This window comes from Callorhinchus milii, unplaced genomic scaffold (genome assembly GCF_018977255.1).
Source record: "Callorhinchus milii isolate IMCB2004 unplaced genomic scaffold, IMCB_Cmil_1.0 Scaffold19, whole genome shotgun sequence".
Taxonomy (NCBI): Eukaryota; Metazoa; Chordata; class Chondrichthyes; order Chimaeriformes; family Callorhinchidae; genus Callorhinchus; species Callorhinchus milii.
The window spans coordinates 10,195,877-10,221,604 of record NW_024704760.1 but is presented as its reverse complement, the minus strand read 5'-3'; the positions used below and the strand labels follow the sequence as shown (position 1 = coordinate 10,221,604).

The following is a 25,728-nucleotide window of genomic DNA, read 5'->3' as shown; positions in this document are numbered from 1 at the left end:
TTCTTTCTGTCCAGCACCTTGGGATGTCCACCTGATTAGAAAGCGCTATAGCAAATGTAATATTGTTGTTGTTTTTTATCGTTTGCCTCTCTGAAGGAGGATAAACACAAGGAGAGGATGATCCATGAACAACCCATTTGGAGCCTTTATGAAGAGAGTCTGATATCAAAAGAGGAACCGAGAGATTGTAATGGATATCAGTGATCAAATGTTTGACAAAACTCCTCTCTCAGATCCATGTAATTACCTTTATCATTCTTTTCAATTGATTCCTCTGTTGAGGAAAACAACAAATAGAGGGCATTCAGATATATTATGTGATATGATTATATCATGGAATTAAAACATCTGCACATTTTAGAAAATACCAAATGTCTTATTACTCACTGTGAACCTGAATTACATTTATTATTCTATGATGTACCAAGTGCATATACATAAACCTATATTTATATAATTTAAAACACACTGTTTTCTGTACCTGTAGTTTTCAAGCTTTCTTTCACTTTCTCTAAGTCTAAAACAAAAAAGATGAACTCTTGAGCTATGTGACAGCTGTTTAGATCCTCCCTTGATTCTGGTGAATGCCTGGTTCCTGTGTCGTTTGGGACAGTGTGATTTTCTACTTCTGAGTGAGCCTTGTGAGTCAGTGTGTGTAAGTTTTCCTTTATATCATTGTCGTCAGTTGATTTGATATCTATATCTGAGATTAAAGTCAGCAACAGATTGAGCAAAATCATGATTTTCAAAAGACGTTTGCTATATCTAATACCAATTAACCAAGTAAACGATTTTCAACATTTAAGATCAAAAATGTGTTTGCAACAAATGAAATGATAACATTGATACTGTGATGTGTAACAGTATATAAACATTTACCTGCAGTTTGTTTAATTTTAAGATCCTCTGTAAGCAAAAAGCTACTAATAAGAATCACACTTATGTATAGTTTCCTGTTGATATCAATTGTATAATCAGCAGAAAAAAATCATTCTCTTGATTGAAATTCAGAAACCTCTTCCCTACCTGCTTCCTTTAGTTTTGTTTTACACTTTTCCAGTTCTGAAAAACAGAGTGATTTTTTTCTTACGTAACAAAATAATGTCATGAATTGGGGACAACTCTTCTCCCACTGTATTAGTATTTCAGATAGAAACTCACAACCGTCATCACAACATGAAGCCACTGACACCCCGACCCCAACACAAACAATGACACATTTGAGCACAACAACCCAGTGTGATCCAACTGATTCCTCGCAAACTGATGTATCTGAGGATATATGTGAGGAGAGACACTGTGAAACAAGAAATGATCAGAGCAGAACCGTAATCGTGTCTTCTCACAAGAAAAATATTCAGGTCAAAGCAACAGAAGCCAAAGAATGTGATGTTGATCAAATTTTAAAGCTCACCTGTCTCTGCACTTTCTGTTTTTAATTCTATTTTTGAAAAGCCATAAAATTAGTTTAGATTGAGGGAATTCTTCAATGGGAAATGTAGATACTTTGGGAGTTTCTCCTAATTATTACTCAACCGCTTTACAAAGATGTGGTCGGACAACCTCTGATAAACTCAGCCATAAATGTGAGTTTGATACAACAGGTCAGATACTAACAAACAAAATTCAGCCTGAACATTCAGCACAAATAATCTGGGCTTACTTGCTGTGTCCTCGTCCTCTGCAACAACCTCTTGCTCTAAAGCCCAAGCAAAGAATCCATTAAGCACTGCGTGAGAATACACTCATTGCCTGTTGCTGACTTTGCCCCCTTGAGCCGGGCAGCCAGAAAAGAAGCCGAGAGAAACAGAACCACCAAGTGACGACCTCATGTAACTAATAATACAAGAGAACACAGTGAGGAAAGGTGAAAGGGTGAGAAGTTAAGAAGTGTTTGCAGTTTGGTATTATGTGCTGGGCGCTGCACTTGGGAAAGGATAGACTCGACTCACAACAAGGATGTTGACATGACCCATTTCACAAGGCTTTCTGGACATGAGTCTCACCTGCCAGGACTGTGAGCTGTTTACACTCTTCTATTTCTGAAAAGCAAACAAAACATTTATGAGGTATTTTTATTCCAACAGTGAATGATTCTCTTGCTTGGGGAGAACCAAACTCCAACCTACGGCTGCCGTTTCCTTTCCAACACAGTAAGAGGATCACATCACATTCACAAGAATCATCAACACTTGAAATCCCAATGCACACACACGATGAAAGAGGTTGAGGTTACATAACAGATATCCACACATCAATAACTATATAAACTGAGGCGTATTTTCACGATTTCTCATGTTGCGTTTAAACCTCTTCTTGTTACTCTCCCACGAGCATCAGAACATAAAATATTTCTATAGAAGTGGTATCTTTACAGCCGAAAATACAGAAGCCCAGTCACAGATGTGTCTGATGAATTTCATGCAAAGTCTCAAATCGATTCAAATTTACCTTTTTCTATTTCTTTAATATCCTCTTCTATATAAGAAATAGTGGGTAAACACGTATTGGGTTTTGAATACATATTGAGTGGCAACACAACAATCTGCAAAGTGGGATAGTATTTGTGCGATGAGGTACTGTGACAGATGTTAATTGCTGAAGAGTTACAACATGAGTTTACTATGCTCAGGACCCAATAGTTAAAACTGCCAATTATCTCAGTAATTAACTGTCTATAAAAGCAGTTTCTTGAATATTTCCAACCAGTGATTTACAACTTGGATTTATATAGAGCCCTCCACGCCGCTCAGAGCGCTTCACAGTAATGGATCACAGGGCCGAGCCGGGGGGAGGGGTAGGAGCCAGAGGGAGGGGGAGGAAGGTGACCAAAGGTTCGCTCGAAAAGAAAGGTCTTCTGCCGAGACCTGAAATTAGGAAGAAAGGTGGCGAGTCAAAGGGAGTGAGGAAGGGAATTCCAGAGCCTCGGGGCATAGTGGCTGAAGGCACAGCCGCTGATGGTGGAGCGGAGGATTCGGGGGACAAGGAGGAGGCCAGACCCGGTGCAGCGAATGTAACGGGCACTGTGTGAGGAGAGAGGAGGTCAGAGAGGTCGGGGGTTGCAGAGGAGTGCAGGGATTTGAAGACAAGAGTGAGGATCTTGAAGTCGATCCTCTCATGGACAGGCAGCCAATGCAGTCTGGCAAGGACTGGGGTAATCGGGGAGCAGAGTTTGGTGCGGGTAAGAATGCAGCGGCAGAATTCTGGATGACATCGATTTTATGAATGGTAGTGGAGGGGAGACCAATGAGGACGGCATTTGAATAGTCCAGCCAAGAGGTGACAAAGGCATGGACCAGGGTTTCAGTGGCTTTTGGGGTAAGGTATTGGCGGAGACACGCAATTCGTCGGAGGTGGAAGAAAGCGGTGCTGATGAGGGACCGGATGTGGGGGAGAAAGGATAATTGGGGGTCGAACCTGATGCCTAGGTTGCATACGGTTTCGGACAGTTTTAGGGGGAGGTCAGGTTGCTGGTTTACAAACAACCAGACATTTTAAATAAGTAAAAAACATATTCTTACTTAGGGCAGTAATTTTTTCTGCAAGCTCATCATCTTCTGGAAAATCGACAAGAAGTCTATGAAGCATTTGTGTCATTCAGTCACTGCTGTTTTGCAACGTCCAATATTTTGCTTTTTCAGTCAGTGCCAAACCCAGGAGAAAAGCATCACAACACACACAGAAATGGGAACCCAAATAAATATACGTTGAATGGAACTGAAATGTACGCTGGAAGTGGGAAATAACGGACCAATATAGTGAAACTTTCAACCAAGCAAGTAACTACCTTTCTTCTTTGCATCCACCGGTTTCTTTTCCTCTCTTGGTTTGGCTTCATCTGCTTTGTCTGGTTCTTTCCCTTCTTCTGTTGGAGTCAGATTTCTCAGTATATTTTTAATGTTTTGCTCAGCATAAAAATACAAAGTGAGGCTCAAAGAGCCAAGATGACAAACAAGAATAATTTGTCACTTCTAATAAATAAACCTCTTATTAAACCAGTCCCCATATCAACCCGCCCATTCCCTCTGGCACTGGCCTGCTCCACATCCCCCGCCTGTCCCACCCCACCATCGGCAGTCAGGCCTTTAGCCTTTTTTCCCGTACCCTCTGGAACTCCATCCCATATTCCCTTTGCCTCGCTCCCTCTCTTGCCTCCTTCAAGGCAAGTTTCAAGATCCTCCTCCTCGATGTTCGGCCACCCGCCTGCTCTCGCTACCCTCCACCCTCCCCAATCCCGACCCCCCAGCTCGGATCTAAATCTCTGACTGTCCAGCACGTTGGGATGTCCTCCTAACTTGTAAGGTGCTGTACAAACGTAATGTTGTATTGTAAAAGTTATATTCTTACTCGCAGCTTTTAGTCTTTTCTGGCAAGTGGTTAGCTCTGCAAAGCAAACACAGCTTAACGTGAGCAATTAGAATTCCATTTAAACATAGTTGAATGGTGTAAGCTACAGTCGATGGTCAATTGAGTTGAAGGTATTACAGCTGGTCAAGAAAGGAAACAACAGGCCACGTTTCAGGTGATCATGTTGCATAAAGCAAATAGCAACAACAGCAGCAATAACTTGCATTTATACAGCGCCCTGACAGCGCAGTCGTGTCCTGGAGTGCTTCACAGTGGCAGAGGTCTTTTAGGTGGGATTTGAAGGTGGGGAGGGTGGTGGCAAGGTGAAGGGATTGAGGGAGAGATTTCCAGAATTTCAGGGCTCAGTGGCTGAAGTCACGGCTATCGGCGGTGGAGTGGATGGCACAGGGACAAACTGGAGGCCAGAGCCAGCCGAGCAGTTCGGAGAGGTCGGGAAGTGCAAGGGCTTGAAGGGATTTGATAACGAGTGAAAGGATCTTGAAATTGATCCATTTGGTGAGACCTGATAGCAAGTGGATGGCAATACCTTTTTCTCTTTCAGTAAGTAGCTTCTCTATTGGGGAAAACAAAAATTAACAGACAGCGAACTATGACCCTTGAACGGGGAAACTGAAATAAATGATTAGTTACGTACATCATTTATATCATAAACAGAATTAAATTATACATAATGATGAGGGGAATCGTTCTCTTTCTTGTAAAAGAAAATCAAGTTATATTTTTNCTTCACCTTTTTCTTCATAGATGTCATCAAACATCAAATATTCTAACAACAGAAAAGCAAAACGAGACCTATCAACACTTATTCTTCTGGCTACATAAATAATAATAAATCTAGCATTTCGTACAGGGCCATAGCATATCTTTTAGACATCTCAAAGTGCTTCACAGTAGATAATGTAAAATGAATTGACTGTATATTATTTGGGGCGAAACGCGGCAGCCAATTCCACACAGCAGCGTCCCACAAACTGTCGTGGATTGAGTGACCAAATTATTAATATTATTATTATTTTGAAAGGATTATTACCCAAGGAAAAGTGACATGCCAATCGAGTAACAAATATGTTCCTACTTACTGCTAGGTAAACAAAGGCGTATGTAGAACGGAAACTTGCCCAAAGTTTCGCCCTGACGGGAATCAAACTGAGGTCCTCTCACTTGTGAGGTGAGTGCTCTTACAACAAAGCTACAGATCAATACATATGTGTCTTTACCACATCAATGAAGTATCTGAGAATAGTTTCTAAAATATAAACTGGAACTTTATAGCAACGTAGGGTGCAGGTACAATACAAATTGGGATCATTGGAATTTACCTTTGAACTTCTTCCTGTTCGCCTTTTCTGCTCAAATCAACACAAATATTCACATTATTTCTCACTGGTCAAACAGTCATTTGCAGGTGGTGAAGCCTTGGTCACCAAACTGCAGGTTGATAATACAACATGTCCTTATTTCCTTACATATCGGCCAAACTATGCAATCGGCGGCAGTTAAGAACAGTGTATGCACCGCACATATTCTTTTTTTCGTATCTTTACACATATCAACCACTTTCTCACCTAATTTTTCCAGTGTCATTTCACACGCTTTCCGTTCTGGAAATCACATTATAATTCTTTGAGTCACCGAAAAACTAGCAGCCCTACAAACTGTGCAAGTGTATTCTTCCATAATATTGCAGTATTAAATTAATCTCAAATAGATTAAATTGCAAAAAGAGCATTAATTGAAGATAAAAAAAATTCTGAAATTCTATGAAATGTTGGACTTTTATCAATACATACCGTCTTGTAACATGATCAATTTTTTCACTGTAGAAATAATTATGTACAAATATATATGAAAGGACCTCATGTTTGATTGGTGAATTAATTCAATTAATATCAATTATGTTCACTTGTAAAATAATCAAATATTAGTTGCCCACTGATCGTAATGTAAAGCATCCAATCTACCTTCTGGTGTTAGTTTATCATAGGCTTTTTCTTCTAATGGAATAAAAACGATCAGAATATTAGATTTGCAAAGGGCCTGAACTACAAAACCAAATGTACATTGTGGCGGATTTGATAACATGGCAGAGCTCAAGAATATATTTTCCAACAAAACGATCGTTCAAAGAAATACAACACATTGTTCAAGGAACTTCTGATCATAAGGGCAACAAATACATCACATTCATCGTTTGTATAGATATGTAGACTTTATACTCACGCGCAGCTTTCAATTCCTTCTGACAATCAGCCAGTTCTGAAAAACAAAGATCAGGAGAATTTACTATATCACAATAACAGAAACACAATTAAAGCTTTATTTACAATGCTATTGCATTGATATCTATTAAACTGCACCACAAGTAAAACAATACATCAGCAAAATACCAATTGGATCATATTATAACAACAGCTCCTCATAATCTACCTGCTTTCTTCTTCTCCAGATCCTCTTCTGTAAAATTGATTAAGCTTAAAGGATTACTGATGAAATGCTTCCCTTCAAAACAATCTACAAAGCGCGGGAGGTTGTGAGAATGGTGCAACACAGCCGGAGATGTTTCAGGTTATATTCACAATAATAGTATCTCAGTGTGGAAATGGCAACAAAGAACAACTTTCGATCTGATGAAAACTTGTATTCCAAAGAGTTAAATTAATATAAATGTTGTCCTTACCTAAAGCTTTCACATTATTGTCGTCTACAAATCAAACATGGAATCCATTAATTATTACGGCATCAAATCTTGCATTTGATTCAGCACCGAAAGAGAAACCCTCTCAAAGCACCTCACATGGAATTATTCACAGCCATTTAAAGGCATAGACTGCGCAGCAATATCCAACATCCATAATGCTATTGAGTAATTTAACTGGAGGATTTTTGCTGTTTTATTTGTCAGAAAGAGAAGCGATTTTCTCCAAGATTCCTGGTCAGCAAAGATTTATCATTATTGCATCAATATGCAGCCAATTTTACAAATTTCAACAATACAATAATTTTGCTTACTGTCTTTCTTCAGCCTTTCTTTCAACTCTTTTAGTTCTTGAAACAAAACGGAAATTTATGCAACACTTTTATTGGAACCAGTTTTAACAATTGGTAACTTAGCGCTGTTCTACTTGTATCCTGGAAGATATATCAATTGAAACGGTATCACTTTCCCTCTTTACTAACATAATAATAATCAATCGGAAACAGTGCATTGTGGCTGTTCCAATAGCAATGTGTTAGAAAATAAAATCAGCCAAATCTGTAAGGAAATAACACTAATTCCCCTACCAGATTTCAGACTGTTTTATTATTATTCTTCGTTATTCCCCAATATCCCGATGGGTCAGACCAAAGGCCGGTACAATCAACAGATCTTATAACAGAATAACACCACTATAGATAGCTCGAGTTCAACAGTTCAACACTCTGTCTTTCCAGCACACAAGCTTGATTCTTCATGCTTTCAGTCTTCTTGCTTACAGCTTTCAATCTTCCATCTGATATCCTCAGTCTTAGTGTTTCTAGCACTCAGTCTTCCATCTCCGTACCCTTGTCTCCGCGACCCGGGACGGCCCCGTACACAAAGTTAACGGAACTCTTATACCAATGTTCATCCAATCATGGTGCGGACATTAGATCACCCGGTCGAAATCATTCTGGGTGTACGTGAACACCTCATGGGGTGTAGTGCCTCAGCACACGTACACATTGTCCTTAAGAGCCCTGTTGTCTGATCTAATTGTCGAAGATAGAGGATTGATCAGTTTAGGGCTGTATCTGGTGCTCATTATTTTGTGGTGTGGGATCATTAGTACATTCCTGTTAAGTGACTGGTTATTCCTTATCAGTATCCCGTGATGGTACCGAGGCCCTCTCGTTTAAGCAACTTGCTCATTAATTGCTATTGTTGAGGGTTGCCCTCTGTCGGTTGGCCCTGTCAGAATCTAGCGACTTATTGCTCAGTCGAGATCCTGTGTCGACTGGTACCTTGGACCGTTACCTCTGTGGCTTGTTGTCATTTACTGATAAGAGGTGATCCCCGGCCCCTGTCTGTTATTCTTTCAAAAACAGAGAAAACCAGATGAGTCCTATCCCATGACTGTCCGTCCAGTTGTCCCCAACACTTAACTTAAAAGTTAACCCATTCACAACATCTATTATGATTCTAGCAGAAAACAAAAAGTGTATATTCTAACAACAAATGGCACCCATTCTTGAAATTAAATAGAAAAGAAAACATGGACACTGCCAAGTTTCCAACCTTTTTCTGCTGCTTTTAGATCCGTCTGACATTTGGTTAGTTCTGAAATCCAAAAAGTGAATGGGTTAAACATTTTTATTTCAACCAGTTAATTTGGGATTCAGCAATTTTCAACTGATTTAGAAGCAGAGAAGATTAATCTGAAGACAATTTTAGTAACAGAATGAGGATTGCCCTTCGCACATTCCTGTTTATTCTTCCAGAATAAACAACCAAACCATTTCCCGATGTTTGCTCTACTTTGATTAAACATTGTCAACAACGTCTTGTTATCCTTCTTAAATTACTCGACATAAATAAGCTTGATCTATTTTCACCAATTTTCACATCGTGAGCAGCAAACAAGATAAGATCCTTCTCCAAATCTTTAAATGAATTATATATTCTTACTTGCTGCTTTTATCTCTTCTTCACAAGTGTCTCTTTCTGAAAAAGAACATTTGATTAAGCAAATCTGCTTCAATCAATCGACAGGTGGCTTCGGGTTGTGTTATCGACTGCCTCTCCGAAGGGGGACAAACACAAGGAGAGGATGATCCATAAACAACCCATTCTGTGCCTTTAATGAAGGGAGTCTGATATCAAAAGAGGAACCGAGAGATTGTAATGGATATCAGTGATCAAATGTTTGACAAATCTCCTCTCTCAGATCAATGTAATTACCTTTATCATTCTTTTCAATTGATTTCTCTGTTGAAGAAAACAAGAATTTGTGGGTATTCAAATGCTTTGCGTAATATGATCATATCATCATCTCAAGATGTAATTTAGGTTATTTTTTAGGTTTTTATACAATTTCTCACTGTATTATTTTGATATTTTGGTATGGGAATAAACTTATTTTCATCACCTGTAGTTTTCAAGCTTTGTTTTGCTTCCTCTAATTCTAAAAAAAAAAGAAATTTCTTCAGCTATTCATCCTTGTGCATAACCTCCCTTTTATCGGGTAAATGCTTTTCCCTCTTTTGTTTGTGAGGGTGTTATTTCGTATATCTGTGAGTGTATGTGTTTATCCGTCTCTCTGTTGGTCTGTGTATATTTTGCTGTATTCCGTTATCAACTGTTCATTTGTGTCCATATTTGTGATCTAAAACATAGTTTCAACAAAAATATTTTTCAACTATCAAGAGGTCTAAATTCCCTTTATTATTTCAAATATGTGAAATAACATTCATACTGCGGTGATATTAATATTCCTATATTTGACATAACGCATTTCACATCTTCTAGAAGTCAAAAAACGCTTCACAGAACATACTGTAAAGTGAATTGCAACCAATTGCGCACAGCAGTGTCCCTACAGACATTCGAGGGTTGAAGTGACCCTTTTTTTATTATTGTTTTTTCTTCTGATGGATTATTATCAGGTGTGTGGAGTAAGGAAACTTGCCCAAGGTCTCGCACTGCCGGGAATCGAATCCAGGTCGAGTGAGTCGAGTGCTCCATCCACTGAGCTACAGGACACCTTGCGATGATTCTATGATCCCAGACTCATAGAATCACAGAATTATACAGCACAGAAGGAGGCCATTCAGCCCATCCTGTCTGTGCCGGCTCCTTTAAAAGAGCTTCCAAATCAATCCCTCTCTCTCCCGATATCCCTGCAAACTTGTCCTCCCCAAATAATTATCCACTTCACTCTTAAAAGTCGTTATTGAATAGTCTTCCACCGCCCTTTCAAACAATGTATTCCAGATCTGATGTGAACATTTACCCGCAGTTTGTTTAATTTTAAGATCCTCTGTAAGCAAAAAACTACTATTAAAATTGACACTTATGTATATATTCTTGTCGATATCATTTGATTATTTAAACTCAGAAACCTCTTCCCTACCTGCTTCCTTTAGTTTTGTTTTACACTCTTCCAGTTCTGAAAAACATTGGGATTTTTTTCTTACATATCTGGGGATATATGTGAGGAGAGACGCTGTGAAACAAGAACTGATGAGAGCACAACCGTAATCGTGTCTTCTCACAAGAAAAATATTCAGGTCAAAGCAACAGAAGCCAAAGAATGTGATGTTGATCAAATGTTAAAGCTCACCTGTCCCTGCACTTTCTGTTTTTAATTCTATTTTTGAAAAGCCATAAAATTAGTTTAGATTGAGGGATTTCTTCAATGGGAAATGTAGATACTTTGGCTTTGGGAGTTTCTTGTAATTATTACTGAATCAATTTTTGTTTATATGATACAAACTTTAATAAAACACAAATATGTAAACCTCAGACCACACGTATATTCAAGTTTGTTTTAGCATCTTCATTAATTATTGATACGGATTTAAAAAAACATACAAGAAAACTTAGTTCTTTTTAGGAAAATATAACCAGTGTTTGCAATGTGCCAAACGCATCAGAAAGCGTCTCTGAGCATTTCAAGTTGATGTAGTTGGACGCCCTTTGATAAACTGGACAATGTAAAAGTTAGATTCATACAACAGCTCGGACACTAACAAACAAAATTCCGCCTGAATGTTTAACACAAATAATCTGGGCTTACTTGCTGTTTCCTCGTCCTCTGCAACAACCTCTTGCTCTAAAGTCCAAGCAAAGAATCCATTAAGCACCTGCGTGAGAATACACTCATTGCCTGTTGCTGACTTTGCCCCTTGAGCCGGGCAGCCAGAAAAGAAGCCGAGAGAAACAGAACCACCAAGTGACGACCTCATGTAACTAATAATACAAGAGAACACAGTGAGGAAAGGTGAAAGGGTGAGAAGTTAAGAAGTGTTTGCAGTTTGGTATTATGTGCTGGGCGCTGCACTTGGGAAAGGATAGACTCGACTCACAACAAGGATGTTGACATGACCCATTTCACAAGGCTTTCTGGACATCAGTCTCACCTGCCAGGACTGTGAGCTTTTTACACTCTTCTATTTCTGAAAAGCAAACAATACATTTATGAGGTATTTTTATTTCAACAGTGAATGATTCTCTTGCTTGGGGAGAACCAAACTCCAACCTACGGCTGCCGTTTCCTTTCCAACACAGTAAGACGAACACAACACATTCACAAGAATCATCAACACTTGAAATCCCAATGCACACACACGATGAAAGAGGTTGAGGTTACATAACAAATATCCACACATCAATAACTATATAAACTGAGGCGTAATCAATGTTTCTCATATTGCGTTTAAACCTCTTCTTGTTTTCCCCACAACCATCAGAACATAAAATATTTCAATAGAAGTGGTATCTTTACAGCAAAAGCCGCAGAAGCTCATAGTAATAGATATGAGTCATGAATTTCATATCCATTTTTAAATCATTTCAGTAGTTACCTTTTTCTATGTCTTTAATCTCTGCTTCTAGAAAAATAATAGTGGTTAAACACGTTAGTTATTGAATGCTCCTTCATTAGCAACACAGAAACCTGTAAAGGCAGCGCTTTGGGATGTCCTCCCGACATGAAAGGACATCTGTGAATGTAATTATGTGTGTGATGGAGGTTCTGCAATAGATGACAATAGATAACAATTACAACATGAATTTACAACCTATAGAACAATCTGAGCAATTCATGATTTCTTTAATAATTCCAACCAGCGACTTATGCAGATTCACCAGTAAGTTAAACACCCTGAATTCTCAGCAAAAACAAAAGGGAATAACCTACACAGAAGAAGGTTATAACCAACCAAACATCTCATCACAATATTTAAATAAGTCAAAATGTATTCTTACTTAGGGCAGAGATTTTTGCTTTAAGATCATCATCTTCTGATAAAATGACGAGAAATCTATGAAGCATTTGTGTCATCCATTCATTGCTGTTTTGTGACGTCCAATATTTTGCATTTCCACAGTCAGCGCCAAACCCAGGAGAAAAGCATCACAACACACACAGAAATGGGAACCCAAATAAATATATGTTGAATGGAACTGAAATGTACCCTGGAGGTGGGAAATAACTGACCAATATAGTAAAACTTTCAAACGGGCAAGTAACTACCTTTCTTCTTTACATCCACCGGTTTCGTTTCCTCTCTTGGTGTGGCTTGATCTGCTTGGTCTGGTTCTTTTCCTTCTTCTGTTGGGTCAGATTTCTCAATATGATGAAAATCATAAAATTACTTTGAACCCGAACTGGGGGTTGAGATCGGAGAGCTTAGAGGGGAGAGAGGGTGCAAGGAGGGTAATTGATGGAAGGGGGCAAAGATGAGGGACTGCAACATGGAGTGCCAGATGTTGGGGCAGTTTTGATGGCCTCCCGCCAATGGTTGGGCAGGAGAGATGGGGGAAGTGAAGTAGGCTGGAGACAGCTGAGCGGAGACAGGGGCAGGTTGGTGGAGGTTGTAGATTTTCCAGAGTTAGTGGGGAGCAAGGCCATGGAGGGCTTTCAAGCTGAGTTAAAGGATCTTGAACTGTTTCGTCTCTATGATGGGAAGCCAATGGAGTTGGGCGAGAATAGGGATGATAAGGTCACAAAGCATGGTGGAGGTGATAAACTCGGCTGCATAGGTCTGGAAGATTTGCAACCAATGCCAAGAGATGCTGGAGAGCCTCACAAGCAGGGAGTTTGCATAGTCAAACTCCCTACTGACTCCCTACCAACCTGCCCTCTGCCTACGTTCTTTGGGCTCCAGCCTGCCCCATGTCTCGCACCCAACCCGCCCTACCATTGATGGCTGGACTTTCAGCCTCTCTGTCCCCACAATCTGGAACGCCGTCCAGCGGACCCTTCACCTCGCATCCTCCCTTGGCTCCTTCAAGGCCGATGTCAAGACCCTTTTCTTCGATCGTGCCTTTGGTCACCCTCCCACCTCTCTGCCTTCCCTCACACCTACACACCACTTCCCCATGCTCAGGCTCCGACATCTGACTGTTCAGCGCTTTGGGACGTCCTCCCAATGTGAGAGGCGCTCTATAAATGTAATTTTGCTGTTGTTGTTGTTTTCCTGGAGTCAGTGGGGAGGCAGAGAGATACAGTTGGGTGTCATCCGCATACATGTGGAAGTTGACCCCGTGTCTGTGGATGATGTCCCCAAGAGGGAGCAGACAACAAAAGACTGTTTCCTTACTCGCAGCTTTCAGTCTTGCTTGGCAAGAGGTTTGTTCTGCAAAGCAAACACAGATGAGAGGGAACAATTTTATTTCCATATAAATATAATTTGTTGGTAAACGCTGTACAGTCGATGGCTAATTTAGTTCAAGTTAAGAAGGTTCTGCATTTTATATCAGTCTCTGTAAAACACCTTTTTTTCTCCAATTTTACAATTATTCGAGAAACGAAAGGGAACAACAGCCAAGTTTCAGGGTTCATGTTACATAAAACAAATCGATGGCAATACCTTTTTCTCTTTCAGTAAGTAGCTTCTCTGTTGGGCAAAACAATAATTAACACACAGTGAACTATAACCCTTGAACGGAGAGACTGAAATAAACAATCAGTTACATACATTACTTATATCATTACTGGAATTAATTTAAATATAACATGCAAATAAACTGTTTTCTTCATTTTAGCAACAACAACAACAAGATTCCATTTATTTAGCGCCTTTCACGTCGGGAGGACGTCCCAAGGCGCTGTACAGTTGGGTCAGGACCCGAGCAAGGGGGAAATGGTCAGGGGAGGGAGGGAAGGGAGGGAGTGAGGAGGGGGTAGAGAGTCGAGAGGGGAGCTGAAGGCACGGTCAAAGAGAAAGGTCTTGAGACCGGCCTTGAAGGAGGAAAGGGAGGAAGCGGCGAAGGCACTGGGGGATAGAGTTCCAGAGCCTCGGGGCTGAGAGGCTGAAGGCCCGGCCACCGATGGTTGGGCGGTTGGGGCGGGGGATGTGGAGCAGACCGGAGCCAGAGGAACGGAGGGTACGGGCAGGTAGGTAGGGGGATAGTAGGTCAGAGAGGCAGGAAGGAGCAAGGCCGTGAATGGCCTTGTAGGTGAGGATGAGGATCTTGAATTCGATCCTCTGGGGGATGGAGAGCAGTGGAGGTGAGCGAGGGTTAGGATGAGGGCGAGGGTGAGGGTGAGGGTGGGAGTGATGTGAGCGCGGTGTCTGGTGCGGGACAGTACACGAGCTGCAGAGTTCTGAATGACCTGCAGTGTGGAGGGAGGGCCGGGAAGGCCGCCGAGGAGAGAGTTCCCACAGTCCAGCCTTGAGGTGACAAAGGTGTGGACCAGAGTTTCAGCCGCGTGAGGGGTGAGGTAGTGCCGTAGTCTGGCGACATTCCAGAGGTGATGGAAGGCGGTGCCAGTTGTGGCGCGGATATGAGAGAGAAACAGAAAATCAATTCATGTTTGTTCCTCACCCTTTTTTTTCAAGGTCCCATCAACCTTCTCAAATTCTAAACACCAACAAACAAAGTGTAAATGAGATGCCAGTGATTGTTAACGACAATAAGATCACGATGTGTTGAAATGTAGGTAACTGATAGAAAAATACACATTGATGCCATGGGATTTTACCTTCCAATTGCTTCTTATTCTCCTTTTCTGCTCAAATCGACAAAAATATTTGCATTATTTCTCACCAGCCTTGGTCACAAAAATGCGGGTTCACAATACAACGTGTAAACATTTCCTTCCACATCGGCCAAAATATGGAATTGGCTGCAGTTATGAACAGTGTGTGCACCGCACATGTTCTTTTCTTAGCAGTTTTACACATAACCTCCACTTTCTTACCTAATTTATCCAGTGATATTTCACACGCTTTCTTTTCTGGAAATCACATGATGATTCTTTGTGTTAACAAAAAACTAGCAATCCTACAAACTGTGTAACTTTATTCTTCATATGTATTGCAGTATTAAATTGATCACAAATAGATTAAATTGCAATAAACGCAGTAATCGAAGCTAAAAGAAAACTGATTAAACCTCATGAAATCTTGAATCTTTTATCAATACATACCGTCTTGTAACATGATCAATTTTTTCACTGTGAATGTAATTATGTACAGATGTATATGAAAGGACTTTATGTTTGATTGTTCAATTAATTCAACTCACATCAATTATGTTCACTTGTCATAGAACCAAATTTTAGTTGCCCACGGATCCTTATCACCTCAAGGCTGGACTATGGGAACTCTCTCCTCGCCGGCCTTCCCGGCCCTCCCTCCACACTGCAGGTCATTCAGGACTCTGCAGCTCGTATACTGTCCCGCACCAGGCTTCGGGACCACATCACTCCCACCCTCGCCCTCGCTCGCCTCCACTGGTTCCCCATCCCCCAGAGGATTGAATTCAAGATCCGCATCCTCACTTACAAGGCCTTTCATGGCTTCGCTCCCTCCAACCTCTCTGACCTACTATCTCCCTACCTACCTGCCCGTAACCTCCGTTCCTCTGGCTCCAGTCTGCTCCACATCCCCCGCCCCAACCGCCCTACTATCGGTGGTCGGGCCTTCAGCCTCTCAGCCCCGAGGCTCAGGAACTCCATCCCCAGTGCCTTCGCCGCTTCCTCCCTTTCCTCCTTCAAGGCCGGGCTCAAGACCTTTCTCTTTGACCGTGCCTTCACCTCCCCTCTCGACTCTCTACCCCCTCCTCACTCCCTCCCTTCCCTCCCCTCATCCTGACCATTTCCCCCCAATGCTCGGGTCCCGACCCAACTGTATAGCGCCTTGGGACGTACTCCTGACATGAAAGGCGCTCTATAAATGAAATCTTGTTGTTGTTGTTGTTGTTGTAATGTAAAGCATCCAATCTACCTTCTGGTGTTAGTTTATCATAGGCTTTTTCTTCTAATGGAACAAAAACGATCAGAATATTAGATTTGCAAAGGGCCTGAACTCAAAACCAAATGTACATTGTGGCGGATTTCATAACATGGCAGAGCTCAAGAATGTGTTTTCCAACAATCGTTCAAAGAAATACAACACATTGTTCAAGGAACTTCTGATCATAAGGGCAACAAATACATCACATCCAACGTGTGTATAGATATGTAGACTTTATACTCACGCGCAGCTTTCAATTCTTTCTGACAATCAGCCAGTTCTGAAAAACAAAGATCAGCAGATTTTACTATATCACAATAAAATAGACACACAATAAACCTGCCAGATCTATATTGTTTACAATGCTATTGAGTTTATTTCTATTAAACTGTAACCTGAGCAAAAGGAAAAGTATCAACGAAATTCGAAATCCATCGTAATGTAACAACATCCACCTTCTCACAATCTACCTGTTTTCTTGTCGTCCCGTTCTGCTTCTGTAAATATGATCAGGTTTAAAGAATTATTGGTGAAATGCTTTTCTTCAAAACAGTCTACAAAGTTCTGGAGGTTGTGCGAATGGTGCAGTGCAGCTCAGGATGTTTCAGGTTACATTCACAATAATAATACCTCAGAGGAAACAGAAAACACAATTATCTGCCTGATTTGCCATCTGGGCATGTGCTGGGTTTTCCTACCTTAAAAGGTTAATTATAAAGACATTTTAAGATTTAGAAATTTTAGTTTTCAGTATGGAAAGGGTCAGAATAACAAAGAGAATAGCTTTCTTTCTGAGTAAATATTTAATTGCAAAGAGTGAACTTAATAAAATGTCGCCCTTACCTAAAGCTTTATCATCATTATCCTCTACAAGTCGAACATGGAATTCATTAATTCTTACTACATCAATCCTTGCACTTCATTTTGTGCTAAAGTCAAACTCTCCCAAAGCATTTCACATGGAATTATTCTGAATCGCAAATAATGGGCATTTAAAGGCATTGACGCACATTAACATCCTACATCCATAAGGCCATTGAGGAATGTATTGAGGATATTTGGCCTGGCATTTGTCACAGTGGGAAAGGATTATCTCCAGGTCTCCTGGCCAACAATATTTACAATTATTTCATAGATATTTAGCCCTTAAACAAGCTCCAAAAATGAAATAATTCTACTCACTGTATTTTCTCAGCTCTTCTCGACATTTTTTTAGTTCTGGAAACAAAATCAAAATTTATTCAACAACTTTTCTCTGAAACCAGTTTCAAAATACTAATTGTTTGATATTAAATAGAAACAGAAACAAATGACCAACAAACAGAGCATCATTGACATCCCCAAACTTCAAACCTTTTTCTGCTTCTTTTAGATCTGTCTGACATTTGGTTACTTCTGGAAACCAAAACAATGAACGGGTTAAACATTTTCATTTCAAGCCATAGATGGTCCATTTGGGAATCAGAGGCACATTTCAACATTTCACAAGAAACAAAAGATTCGTCTGGAAACAATGTTAGAAGCAAAATGAAGAATGCCCTTCACTTTGAAGAATGCCGTCTCCTCCCTTATCTCCTCCCTCAACCTCTCCCTCCACATCCACTCCTCACCCACATCCACGGTCAACCCCTCAACCTGGTGATCACTCAGGGCCTCAACATCTCGGACCTCACCATCATCGACAAAGAAATCTCGGAGCATCATTTCATCCGCTTGAAATCGTCAGTGACTCTCCCAACTGCCATCCAAGCCATCACCATCTCCAACACCCCTGGGAAAAAATCTTCCCCTCTCCCTCACGGCTGCCTTGGAGTCATTTGATCTCCTTCCCCTTTGGACTTACTTCCGCAATGACCTATCCTCCTCAGTCACTCTCCTCCACAGCTCCCTCTCCTCCAATCTCGATTCGCTTGCTGCCCTCACTTTCTGAACCGTCTCCTACTTATGAAAGTCACCATGGTACACCAGCCACCTCCGCTGTCTTAAAGCACAGGTGTGTGCCGCTGAACACAACTGGCTTAAATAGAACTTACGGTCCATCGGCAGATCTGGTTGGATCTTATCAAATCTTATCCCTCCGCCCCCACCTCTGCTAAATCATTAGCCAAGGACAAGCCCAGGATCAAATTCTCCATCACCAATCGTGTCATCAGCCCACTCTCTCATGCCTCGCACATTCCCACCTCCAATGCCAACTGCGAGACAATGCAGGTCAATCCAAAGTCGAGGAGATCCGCTCAGCTGCCTCTGCCCTTCTATCTACTGCCTCTAGACATCTTCCCCTCTCAACCCAGGCCCTACCCATCCCTCCTGCCACACCTTCGTAACTGTCTCCCCCTCCTCTCCCATCACAGCTATAAACCACATGAAACCGAGCACCTGTTCCCTCAAATCCATCCCTACCCATCGCCTTAGCTCCCAGCTCCACCTCTTTGCCCCTCATCTCACTGACATCATAAACCTCTCCTCGTCCACTGCTACCATTCCCATCAAATTAAAAACGGTCCTCATCACTCCTATTCTTAAAAAACGTTCCCTGGGCCCAAAACTGCTCTTAAACTGCCACCCCATCTGCAAACTCTGTTTCCTCTCCAAGGTCCTTGAACGAGTCATTGCTTTCCAGCTTCGCTCCTTTCTCTCCCGCCACTACCATCACAAACCCCTCCAATCAGTTTCCATGCCGCCCACAACCCAAAAAACGCCCCAGTTAAAGTGATATATGACATTCTGTCCATCTGTGACCAGGGCTCCATCTGTCTCCTTGTCCTCCTTGACCTCTCTGCTGCCTTCAACAACATTGAGCACTCCATCCTCATCCACTGCCTCTTCTCTCATCTTAACTTTCACGGTTCTGTCCTTGAATGGTTCAGAGTGAACCTCTCACACCGCCTCCATTTCATCTCCATAAACGGGTTCTCTTCTAGCCAAGCACCATTTTGTGTGGCATTCCTCAGAGCTCTGTCCCCTCCTCTTCAACATTTATATGTTCCCTCTTGGTGACATCACATGAAGACATGGGGTCAACTTCCACTTTTATGCGGATTACAACCAACTGTACCTCTCTGCCTCCACGCTTGATCCCAGGACCATTGCTGTCCTGACAAAATGTGTGGATGAGAGCTAACTTTCTTGAACATCAACAAGACCAAGGACCTCTTGATTGGCTCCCATGAGCGCCTCCCCACTTCTGCCAAATCGCTCGGCTTCACCACTGTCTCACACTGCAGGCTGCCCAAATCCTCATACATGCATTCAAAACATCGAGGTTTAACTATGCAAACGCCTTGAGTGTTGGCCTCCCCAACTCCTCCCTCCATGAGCTGCAGATCATCTAGAACCCTGCAGCTCATGTCCTATCCCACAGCAGTCACCCTATCACTCCCAAATCCGCCCTACTCCACTGGCTTGCCATTACTCAGAGTATACGTTTACATCTGAGTATACTCAGACCAAGAATCCTCACATTCAAAGCCCTCCATGGCTTTGCAACCCCCCTACATCTGTGACTGCCTCACCTCCTACAATTCTGCCCACTCCCTACGCTTAGCGAGCTCCGGCCTGCTTCACATTGCCAGCTTCGGCCGCCCCACAATTGGCGGGTGGGCCTTCTGCGCTTCTGCCCTAATCCTCTGGAACTCCATCCTGCGGTCCCTCCACCTCGCCCGTTCCCTTGCATCATTCAAGACCAATCTCCATACCCTCCACTTAGACCGTGCTTTTGATCAATCTGCTTTCCCCACTGCCCTCCACCCTCCGCAGCTCCAAAACACTGATTGTCCAGTGCCTTGAGACATCCTTCCATGTGAAAGTCGCTATACAAACGTAATTGTTTTGTTGTTGTTCACACATTCCAATTGATTATTCCATAGCATACAATGATAGCTCAACTTTGATCACCATTGTGTAATGAAATGCCTCTTGATATCTGCCTTAAATTGCTCTTTTCAAATAGTGAGCAAATCAAATCCCTCCTCCCATATCTTTAAATAAATTATTTATTCTCACTTGCTGTTTTTATGTCTTCTTCACACGTGTCTCTTTCTGAAAAATAACATTTCATTAAGCAAATTTGTTTCAATCAATCAACAGGTGGCTTCAGATTGTGTTATCGTTCTACTCCAAGACAATTTTCGAGGCTGAGGAACCCCAGGCTGCTCTTCTCCATTGTGAAGGGCTCCTCCGCCCACCCTCTTACAACTCGCCCATCCTCAACTCAAATGCCAACTGCGAGGCGATGCTGGATTTCCTCAAATCTAAAGTTAAGGGAATCCGCTCAGCTGCCTCTGCCACTGCATCTGCTACACCCTCCCCATCTCCTCCCCCCACCCCGGCCCCTACTCATCGCTCCCTCCTCAAGGGAATCGATATTTGAACCTGTCTCCACCTCCTCCATCATCAGCATCACAACCCGCATGAAACCAAACACCTGCTCCCTCAAACCCTTCCCGACCTCTCTCCTTACCTCCCAGCTCCACCTCCTTGCCCCTCTACTCATAATAAACCTCTCCCTGTCTCCTTGTCTTCTGGTAGTGTTCCCAACCCATTCAAAAAATACTGTCATCAGTCTTATCATTAAAAAACCCTTGACTTGTTCAGATCATACCTCACACACCGCCTCCACTTCATCTCCACAAACGGCTTCCCCTCTTGCCCCCGCACTGTAGCGTGCAGCGTTCCTCTGGGCTCTGTCCTTGGTCCCCTCCTCTCGGTAACTATATACTCCCTCTTGGTGACATCATCCACAGACATGGGTTCAACTTCCACACATATCCGGATGACACCCAACTCTACGTCTCTACCTCCACCCTGACTCCAGGACCACTGCTGTGCTGACAGAATGTCTGTTGGACATCAAGTCCTGGATGAGAGCTAACTTTCTGCAGTTGAATGTCAACAAGACCGAGGCTCTCCTGATTGGCTCCCGTCAGCGCCTCCTCACCTCAGGCGCTGACAGCATCACCATCCATGGGGCTCACTCCACCTCACTGAGCCAATCTGGAACCTTGGGACCTTGTTTGTCCCTCAACTATCCTTTCTACCCGACATCTGCACCATGACATGCTCTACTTTCCCCCACCCCCACAAGGTCACCACTGTCTCACACCACAGGCCACCAAAACCCTCATACATATTTTCATTACATCGAGGCTCAACTGTACAAACTCATTGCTTGTAGGACTCTTCAACTCCTCCCTCTATAAGACAGAGATCTCCTAGAAATCTGCAGCCCATGTCTTCTCCCGCACGAGGATCCGGGACCCTATCATCCCCATCCTCGTCCAACTCCACTGGCTTCCCATCACACAGAGGATACCGTTCAAGATTCTGGTCCTCACCTTCAAAGCCCTCCATGGTCTTGCTTCCCCCCTGCCTCTGTGACCTCCTAACCCCTTACCATACTGCTCGCTCCCTATGCTCAGCAGCCTCCAGCCAACTTCACGTCCCCCACCTTGTTCACCCCACTCTGCCCCACATTCTGGAACTCCATACTGCAGTCCCTCTGTCTCGACCCCTCCCTTGCCACTTCAAGATCCATCTTAAGGCTGTACTTTCAATCTACCTGCTTCCTCCCCTGCCCTCCACACTCCCAGATCCCGAACCACAGCTCAGGTCCAAGATTCTTTCTGTCCAGCACCTTGGGATGTCCACCTGATTAGAAAGCGCTATAGAAATGTAATATTGTTGTTGTTTTTTATCGTTTGCCTCTCTGAAGGAGGATAAATGCAAGGAGAGGATGATCCATGAACAATCCATTTGGAGCCTTTATGAAGGGAGTCTGATATCAAAAGAGGAACCGAGAGATTGTAATGGATATCAGTGATCAAATGTTTGACAAATCTCCTCTCTAAGATCCATGTAATTACCTTTATCATTCTTTTCAATTGATTCCTCTGTTGAGGAAAACAACAAATAGAGGGCATTCAGATATATTATGTGATATGATTATATCATGGAATTAAAACATCTGCACATTTTAGAAAATACCAAATGTCTTAATTTCTCACTGTGAACCTGAATTACATTTATTATTCTATGATGTACCAAGTGCATATACATAAACCTATATTTACATAATTTAAAACACACTGTTTTCTGTACCTGTAGTTTTCAAGCTTTCTTTCACTTTCTCTAAGTCTAAAACAAAAAAGATGAACTCTTGAGCTATGTGACAGCTGTTTAGATCCTCCCTTGATTCTGGTGAATGCCTGTTCCTGTGTCGTTTGGGACAGTGTGATTTTCTACTTCTGAGTGAGCCTTGTGAGTCAGTGTGTGTAAGTTTTCCTTTATATCATTGTCGTCAGTTGATTTGATATCTATATCTGAGATTAAAGTCAGCAACAGATTGAGCAAAATCATGATTTTCAAAAGACGTTTGCTGTATCAACAACAACAACAAGAATACATTTGTATAGCGCCTTTCACGTCGGGAGGACGTGCCAAGGCGCTGAATTGCTATATCAGATACCAATTAACCAAGTAAACCATTTTCAACACTTAAGATCAAAAATGTATTTACAACAAATGAAATGATAGCATTGATACTGTGATGTGTAACAGTATATAAACATTTACCTGCAGTTTGTTTAATTTTAAGATCCTCTGTAAACAAAAAGCTACTATTAAGATTCACACTTATGTATAGTTTCCTGTTGATATCAATTTTATAATCAGCAGAAAAAATAATTCTCTTGATTGAAACTCAGAAACCTCTTCCCTACCTGCTTCCTTTAGTTTTGTTTTACACTTTTCCAGTTCTGAAAAACAGAGTGATTTTTTTCTTACGTAACAAAATAATGTCATGAATTGGGGACAACTCTTCTCCCACTGTATTAGTATTTCAGAGAGAAACTCACAACCATCATCACAACATGAAGCCACTGACACCCCGACCCCAACACAAACAATGACACATTTGAGCACAACAACCCAGTGTGATCCAACTGATTCCTCACAAACTGATGTATCTGAGGATATATGTGAGGAGAGACACTGTGAAACAAGAAATGATCAGAGCAGAACCGTAATCGTGTCTTCTCACAAGAAAAATATTCAGGTCAAAGCAACAGAAGCCAAAGAATGTGATGTTGATCAAATGTTAAAGCTCACCTGTCCCTGCACTTTCTGTTTTTAATTCTATTTTTGAAAAGCCATGAAATTAGTTTAGATTGAGGGAATTCTTCAATGGGAAATGTAGACACTTTGGTTTTTGGAGATTCTTATAATTAATAATCAATTAATTTATGTTTATATGAAACGAATTTTAATAAAACACAATTTGTAAACCTCAAACAAAACGTGTTTTTTTTAACACCTTCATAAATTATTGACATGAATTGAAAAACACGTACAAGAAACTTAGCTAAACTCCTTAAAACATAACCAGAGTTTGCAATGTGCCAAACACATCAGAAAGTGTCTCTGAGCATTTCAAGATGATGTGGTCGGACGCCCTTTGATAAACTGGACAATATCAGCTCGGACACTAACAAACAAAACTCCACCTGAAAGTTTAACACAAATAATCTGTGCTTACTTGCTGTGTCCTCGTCCTCTGCAACAACCTCTTGCTCTAAAGCCCAAGCAAAGAATCCATTAAGCACCTGCGTGAGAATACACTCATTGCCTGTTGCTGACTTTGCCCCCTTGAGCCGGGCAGCCAGAAAAGAAACCGAGAGAAACAGAACCACCAACTGACGACCTCACGTAACTAATAATACAAGAGAACTCAGTGAGGAAAGGTGAAAGGGTGAGAAGTTAAGAAGTGTTTGCAGTTTGGTATTATGTGCTGGGCGCTGCACTTGGGAAAGGATAGACTCGACTCACAACAAGGATGTTGACATGACCCATTTCACAAGGCTTTCTGGACATGAGTCTCACCTGCCAGGACTATGAGCTTTTTGCACTCTTCTATTTCTGAAAAGCAAACAAAATATTTATGAGGTATTTTTATTTCAACAGTGAATGATTCTCTTGCTTGGGGAGAACCAAACTCCAACCTACGGCTGCCGTTTCCTTTCCAACACAGTAAGAGGAACACATCACATTCACAAGAATCATCAACACTTGAAATCCCAATGCACACACACGATGAAAGAGGTTGAGGTTACATAACAAATATCCACACATCAATAACTGTGTAAACTGAGGCGTAATCAATGTTTCTCATATTACGTTTAAACCTCTTCTTGTTTTCCCCACAACCATCAGAATATAAGATATTTCAATAGAAGTGCTATCTTTACAGCGAAAGATGCAGAAGCTCAGTCACAGATGTGCCTCATGAATTTCATGTAAACCTTTAAATTGTTTCAGTTTTTACCTTTTTCTATGTCCTTAATCTCCGCTTCTAGAAAAATAATAGTGGTTAAACACATTAGTTTTGAATGCTCCTTCATTAGCAACACAGCAACCTGTAAATGTGGGATATTATGTGTGTGATGAGGTTCCGGGACAGATGTTAATTGACAACAACAGCAACAGCTTGGATTTATATAGCGCCCTCCACGCCGGATGGCGTCTCAGAGCGCTTCACAGTAACGGATCCCGGGGCCGAGGCGGGGGGAGGGGGAGAAGCTAGGGGGAGGGGGAGGAAGGTGACTAAAGGCGTGGTCGAAAAGAAAGGTCTTCAGCAGAGACCTGAAAATAGTAAGTGAGGGAGTGAGGAAGGGAGTTCCAGAGCCTCGGGTCATAGTGGCTGAAGGCACGGCCGCCGAGGGTGGAGCGGAGGACTCGGGTAATGAGGAGGAGGCCAGACCCGGAGGAACGAAAGCAACGGGCATTGTTTTGAGGAGAGAGGAAGTCAGAGAGGTCGGAGGGGTTCAGATGGAGTGGAGAGATTTGAAGACAAGGGTGAGGATCTTGAAATCAATCCTCTCAGGGACAGGGAGCCAGTGCAGTCTGGCAAAATCAGGGAGCGGAGTTTGGTGTGGGTGAGAATGTGGGATGAGTTTTGAATCATCTGGATTTTATGGATGGTAGTGGAGGGGATTACCGGTGAGGAGGGCATTAGAATAGTCCAGCCGTGAGGTGACAAAGGTGTGAACCAGGGTTTCAGCGGCTTTCTGAGAGAGGTATTGGCAGAGACAATTACAACATGAGTTTACAACTGACAATCGTATTGTTCAAAACATGCAATTATCTGATTAATCCATGGTCTGTACAAGTGATTTCCTCAATATTTCCAACCAGCTACTAATACAGATTTACCAGGAGGTTAAACACCCTGAGTTCTCAGTGAATACCAAAGGAGAATAACATACACAGAAGTTAATGATAATAATAATAATCCTTGCATTTGATATAGCGCATTTCATTGGGAGGACGTCACAAAGCGCTTCACAGAACACACTGTAAAGTGAATTGACTGTATACTTGTGGGCGAGCGCGGCAGCCAATTGCGCACAGCGATGTCCCACAAACAGTCGTAGATTGAAAATG

The 25,728-nt window shown here is 42.0% G+C and overlaps 1 protein-coding gene and 2 long non-coding RNA genes across 3 annotated transcripts in view; all 3 read right to left on the bottom strand.

Annotated features, from left to right (window-relative positions):
- Window positions 1-1,027: 1,027 nt before the first annotated feature.
- Window positions 1,028-25,728, bottom strand: part of LOC103179160 (protein Hook homolog 3-like) — an 86,155-nt gene continuing 61,454 nt past the window's right edge. Inside the window, exons 43-56 of the mRNA XM_042342022.1 lie at window positions 23,825-23,860; window positions 23,010-23,045; window positions 22,155-22,181; window positions 17,473-17,508; window positions 17,134-17,157; window positions 16,761-16,787; window positions 16,535-16,570; window positions 15,255-15,290; window positions 5,688-5,714; window positions 4,348-4,383; window positions 3,788-3,865; window positions 2,007-2,042; window positions 1,664-1,836; window positions 1,028-1,062 (exon numbers count right to left, since the gene is read on the bottom strand). Coding sequence (XP_042197956.1) covers window positions 1,829-1,836; window positions 2,007-2,042; window positions 3,788-3,865; window positions 4,348-4,383; window positions 5,688-5,714; window positions 15,255-15,290; window positions 16,535-16,570; window positions 16,761-16,787; window positions 17,134-17,157; window positions 17,473-17,508; window positions 22,155-22,181; window positions 23,010-23,045; window positions 23,825-23,860 — 443 coding nt within the window. The 3' untranslated portion in view covers window positions 1,028-1,062; window positions 1,664-1,828. The remainder of the gene's footprint in view (window positions 1,063-1,663; window positions 1,837-2,006; window positions 2,043-3,787; window positions 3,866-4,347; window positions 4,384-5,687; window positions 5,715-15,254; window positions 15,291-16,534; window positions 16,571-16,760; window positions 16,788-17,133; window positions 17,158-17,472; window positions 17,509-22,154; window positions 22,182-23,009; window positions 23,046-23,824; window positions 23,861-25,728) is intronic.
- On the bottom strand, window positions 6,164-7,069 carry LOC103188118. The gene is made up of 5 exons (XR_006085593.1): window positions 7,046-7,069; window positions 6,796-6,822; window positions 6,589-6,624; window positions 6,330-6,362; window positions 6,164-6,185 (listed from the first exon to the last, which is right to left on the bottom strand). It is a non-coding gene; the product is annotated as an uncharacterized LOC103188118 (long non-coding RNA).
- Window positions 11,136-11,936, bottom strand: LOC103188119. The gene is made up of 3 exons (XR_006085592.1): window positions 11,911-11,936; window positions 11,467-11,502; window positions 11,136-11,159 (listed from the first exon to the last, which is right to left on the bottom strand). It is a non-coding gene; the product is annotated as an uncharacterized LOC103188119 (long non-coding RNA).